The sequence below is a fragment of the Clinocottus analis genome, unplaced genomic scaffold (assembly GCF_023055335.1).
Source record: "Clinocottus analis isolate CAN_PGR_092001 unplaced genomic scaffold, fCliAna1.0.p SCAF_7, whole genome shotgun sequence".
Taxonomy (NCBI): Eukaryota; Metazoa; Chordata; class Actinopteri; order Perciformes; family Cottidae; genus Clinocottus; species Clinocottus analis.
The window spans coordinates 4,080,001-4,085,502 of NW_027176229.1; the positions used below are offsets into that span (position 1 = coordinate 4,080,001).

General features: G+C 42.9%; 1 protein-coding gene across 2 annotated transcripts in view; it reads left to right on the plus strand.

Moving 5' to 3' along the window:
• lhx2b (LIM homeobox 2b) overlaps positions 1-3,414 on the plus strand; it is a 10,141-nt gene extending 6,727 nt beyond the window's left edge. For both annotated transcript variants that reach the window (XM_068605170.1, XM_068605171.1), the window contains exons 4-5: positions 25-230; positions 2,741-3,414. In XM_068605170.1, coding sequence (XP_068461271.1) covers positions 25-230; positions 2,741-3,031 — 497 coding nt within the window. In that variant the 3' untranslated portion in view covers positions 3,032-3,414. The remainder of the gene's footprint in view (positions 1-24; positions 231-2,740) is intronic.
• The last annotated feature ends 2,088 nt before the right edge of the window (positions 3,415-5,502 follow it).

Genomic DNA, 5,502 nt, shown 5'->3' on the forward strand with positions numbered 1-5,502 from the left:
GTCTCCCGTTCTTCCGGCCCGCAGCGCTGAGCTGTAACGAGAACGACGGCGAGTCCATGGACCGGGACTCCCAGTACAGCTCCAGTCAGAAGACCAAGCGCATGCGGACCTCCTTCAAGCACCACCAGCTGCGGACCATGAAGTCCTACTTCGCCATCAACCACAACCCAGACGCCAAGGACCTCAAGCAGCTGGCCCAGAAGACGGGCCTCACCAAGCGGGTCTTACAGGTAACCGCAGCCGCTAGACCGCGGTTCCCTTTCCTCCAGGGGGAACCGGGCCAACGAGCGCGCAGGATCGCCACCGGTTTCCAAAGCGGATCAGCTTCCAAGAGTAAAATATATGAAGTGAGGTTTTCCTGAAAGAAGCCAAATCAGATGCTTTATTTCAAGATAGGGCTTTTTTTTTCCTTCTCATTGCTGTAGGAATCTTGGAAGAGAAGCTGAACCAAAAAGAAAATGTATTTTCTAACCTTTTTTCTTTCTTATTTAAATTAAAACTCCATCATTAGAATGATTATTACAAAGCTGCGTTGACAAGCAGGAGATGTTTTTCTAAAAGTCAACGTGTGTTCAAATTGTAACGCAACATTACGTGGGAATGAAAGAAAAGCCATGAAAAGCAAAAGACGTTGCGATCTATTTCAGTGGCCGATGTGATGCTCGGATGAGGATTGAGGGATGAAAATCAAAAAGCTCCGTCGTACACGCGAAGAAAGAGAAGCACAAGCGAGCGTTTGATTTCCACAAAAGACGACAGCAAATTATCTGGGGGACCGAGCAGAAGAAAAATGAGACAAAAAGGTTTCTGAATCAAATTTTTCCTGAGAAGGAAAAAAAAGAGAAAAGAAAACCATCCCGCTGCTTTAATTAACGCTTGCAGAAAACAAAGCAGTCGTTTTGCTTTGATGCGCTGGAGTTTTTCTGCCTGTTATTCCGGCTGAAGCGCCCAGTTCCCAAGGCTCCGGCATGATTCCAGCGCTCCGACACTCGGCTCAGCGCAGGCTCACGTTCTCCTTCTTATTATGGGAGGGGAAAAAAAGAGCAGAGATTAAGTGTTAAAAAAAAAAAAAAAAAAAATGTAATTCAAAAATGAAAATAAACATCGGGTGGGGGGGGGGGGGGGCGATGAGGCTGTCGGGGTGCGGGCGCCTTCTTAAAGGGTTCAGGGGCCTCAGCGAAATGAGGAAGAAAGTGTTCATTTCATTGCCAAATATGGGCTTTATGACTGAAAGCATATGCACTGCTTTCATAGAGTTACGCAGAGCGCCCTGACCGGGCTGAGGCTCTGTCTTCATGGACTCCAGCGGGATGGTTCTTTACACCGGACACGAGGAGATGCTCGCCGCTCTTAGCTAGCGTTGCGCGGCTTTGTGGATTCTGCTTGGTCCCCGATGGCCTTCTGCGGCCTGTTTATTTCTGTGTTGCGATTGCTACGGACACACTTCTGATCTCCATCACATCGAGAGGATTATTTTCATTGGCGACAGGAATACAATTATTTTCAAATCAATAATATGGGTGAAATGATCCATAACTTTAGCAGCTACCCGCGTGATGAGTAAGGGCTAATGTACAGTGAGAGCATGTGGGTCTGGCGCATGGTTTCTCAGAGGAACACGTCTCATATGAGTGTGTTCTGGTCTTGGTTAACGGCGTGGTTCGGCCGTCTGCGTACGGCTTTCTTATCACATGACATGATATGGATGATATGAGCCACGAGCAGCAGTCTGGGTGGAGGCCTGTGTTTACATGAGAACAGCCAGGCGGGCTGAAAAAACAACAACAATGCGCTTGAATGCTCAAATGCTCCACAGTGGGGAAGTGTAATGCATATAGCCATTCAAGCAATATTTCATAAAAACATATTGATGGGTGCAGCTTCAGGGTTAAGATGAACATAAACACTGCACAGAACAAAACTGTCACCTGGACACGTACAACTATGTCTTATTTAAGCATTTAAACATACAATCTTTAGCTCCAACCATGGAGTCGGACACTCTGGGTTGTCGAGCCATAGCGCTCCGTTCACTTCACCACAGAATCACGCCCTCATCCATAAGCGTGAGCATCATCCTGCATTCCTTAGTGTCACCGTGTTATTGATGTGTGCTGGTGCCGTTGTAAGTCAGAGACATAATGTAGTGTGTAAGTGACACATTGCTCCATAGTGTTTGGTGTTGAAGGGAATGGAAGGAATCAATGTAGGAAAGGAAGGGAATGAAATAGCACACTTAAGAAAACGATTGCACTGACTGCAGTTAAATATGGCGTTAACAAAGTATCGTTCAAATATAGTCCACGTTTAACAAAATAGGACAAAAACCGTCTGTTTGCAGCCCAAAACAAGTTAAGTTTATATAATTTGACAGCAACATGCCTTTTTAGAAATGTGTCCTCTTTATTCTTACTAATCCACAGACGTTGCAGTGCGACGTTAGCGTTAGCATGTGTGTGTCCCTGTGGGTTAGCTATTCTCGAGTCTACTCACTGTAGATCTGCATTGCTCTGGCCTCAACACACGGTGGAGATACTTCTGAATCAAAACCTGGGCAGATAAAAACGTATGCTGTATTGCCATAAAATAAGGCTAGCATGGCGTGTGTGTGACCTGGACCTTTAGGAACACCGCTATGCTTCGTTAAAGGCTAAACGTTAAAAGCTCCCATGAGCTTCACATGCTATCAGAAATAATTCATGACATTGACAGGATGGATGTTGGTGTTTTGTTGCCGCAGGTCTGGTTCCAAAACGCTCGGGCCAAGTTCAGGAGGAACCTGCTGCGGCAGGAGAGCACCGGCGGGGACAAGGCGTCGGACGGGTCCACGCTGCAGGGCGGGACGCCGTCGGGCCCGGCCTCGGAGCTCTCCAACGGCTCCATGAGCCCCTCCAGCACGCCCACCACCCTGACAGACTTGACCAACCCCACCATGCCCACCGTCACCTCCGTGCTCAGCTCGGTGCCGGGCGGCATGGACGTGCACGAGTGCCGGAGCCCCTCGCAGACCACGCTGACCAGCCTCTTCTGATGGACGGAGGCTCCGCCCCCACCCTACTGGATCTAAAACTGACCGCTGTTGACTCCTTCCTTTAGAAAAGAGAAGGTAACGGAAACATTCAACAAAAAAAAATGTAATTCTGCTCTGAGCCCATTAGAGACTATTTGCATAGTGAGGCGGCCGCGCCTTACAGATGGAACAGTTGTCGTTATTTTGATGTTGTTGTCTTGTCGAGAACTGAGGAGACTTGATTTGCATTTTTCAATGTTTACAGAAAGAGACTGCGGGGAAAAAAGAAACTGCTTAATTTTTAATTCATTCATTTTTTTCCAGCACAGTATTTATGTTGTTGTACAAGAGTCACTGTTAGAAGGATTGTAAAAAAATCTTTTTTTTGAAAATGTGAGATTAAACACAGGTTACAATATCCTCTGACTGCCATGTGCCTTCAGTCCATTCTCACTGACCTATTGCTGGTGTGTGTGTGTGTGTGTGTGTGTGTGTGTGTGTGTGTGTGTGTGTGTGTGTGTGTGTGTGTGTCTCCACATGTGTAGTTTACGTACAGTGATAAACATTCTGCTTTTATTTAAAATGACCCATTTAGCAGGGAAACCTGATTACTAATTATAATTAATATCATTTAATAAGAAAGATAAAATGATTTTTTCTTCTCGCCACTTTGTCAGGAACCAAATTTAAGGCCTTTACACACTGGGAACCTTTTTTTTTGTCACAAGATATATTTTTCAACTGTTTTGTCATAAATACTTTAACACACAATTTAGCAGCATACTTTTGTTTTTCCGGATGGAGTTCAGTTTTTGTGAGTTTTTGCTCTGCATAAAACACAAACGACTAACTTCATTCTTTATACTCCTTTTACCCTTGACAAAGGCAGCTAATCCACTCTTTCCGTCCTCACCTTTCAAAATAAAAGCCCTGTGCATACAATAATTGCAGGCGAGTATTTTGCATTGTGGCGTGTGAAGGCCCTGAGCAGAGCTGCACGCTGCTGCACATGAGGACAGTGTGTATTCTTTGGAGAGGCTACAAACTGTTTTCTTTCTAAGAAGAACATTCTGTGGCTTTTAGTAGTCATATGTTTCATTCTCCGTCTCTGCACTGATGATGCTACTGTTTGGAGCTTCCAGTCGCCTGCTGTTTGACGGACACTTTCACTTTTGAAGCAGGAACAGCATGTGAAACATATCTATTGTTAGGGTATTTCCCAAGATAAATCCAAGAATAGCTTTCAATAGCAGTGAACTGAAGTGGAATTATCTCATATTAACAGACAGGTTTTCTTTAACCTTTTCAAGGAACGTTGAGTTCAAATGCTTTGTGAAGGTGGAGGAGAGATCAGTGCCGGCTGAGCTCCTCTTGCTGTGCAGCTTCTGCTCCTTCCTGTTCTCCTTCAATTGAAGACAAGGACGCACTATTTATTTGAAGACTTTTATTATCCAAGATGTGTGTGTGTGTGCACGGAGTATTGTGTACACACGAAGATGCATTGCCCTGATTGGTCAAAGGTATTTGTGGTAATGTGACATAAATCCACCCTAAACAGGAGTTTTAATGCATTTCTGAATCTTGAGTCTTGGCATTGACATCCCTCGCCTGTTTGATAGCTCCTTAATATCTGACAGTGTGATGACAGACCTGGGGAAGCAGGTGTTAGACACTCGGCAGAGATCCCTGTCTGGAATCAGACTTCAATGTTTTGTTCCATCATGTTTTTGTTAACAGCCGCAGCGCAGACTTAAGGCCTTTACTTGGGAGGCTTTCATTTATTTACAGTTGTTTTTTTATCATGAACACTTTCCCACAGAATGCAAATATTATGAGCAAAAAGAGCTTCAACGTGGATATGGTAAGAGGCTCTCAGTTATGGATGGTTTCAAGATTAATTCATGAAAAGATTCACAAATGTATTTTATGAATCATATAGAAACCCTTGTGACTGAAATAGTTTTGCATGTACACTAAAATAAAATAATAAGTATATACAGAAATATATATATATATATATATATATATATATATATATATATATATATATATATACATACATACATACATACATACATACACACAATTATATTTATTTGATTAAAATAAATACAAAAATTAAAACAAGGATTTAAAATTTTAAGTAAAGACATATTTGGATGTTGATATCTTTATTTGAAAATTGTTGAAATTGCATTTACAAACTCTTCGTCATGTTTAAATGTCAGGGCATTTGTGTGTGTTGTTTTTTGTTGGACTCCACATTGTTCCGTATCTGTAGCCAATCAGATGTCTTCCCCATTTTCAATCAATGGCGGCCGTGCATTTTCTACCTCGGCCTGCTGTCTGATATCATAAATATGCGCATGATGGGATGCTGTTTGGCACGCACTGAACAGCCTCATGTATTATAATTCAATCATTATAATACATGTAGTGTATTTGTGAAGAACAATTACATTATAAAATAGATACAAATTTTAATTATTAAA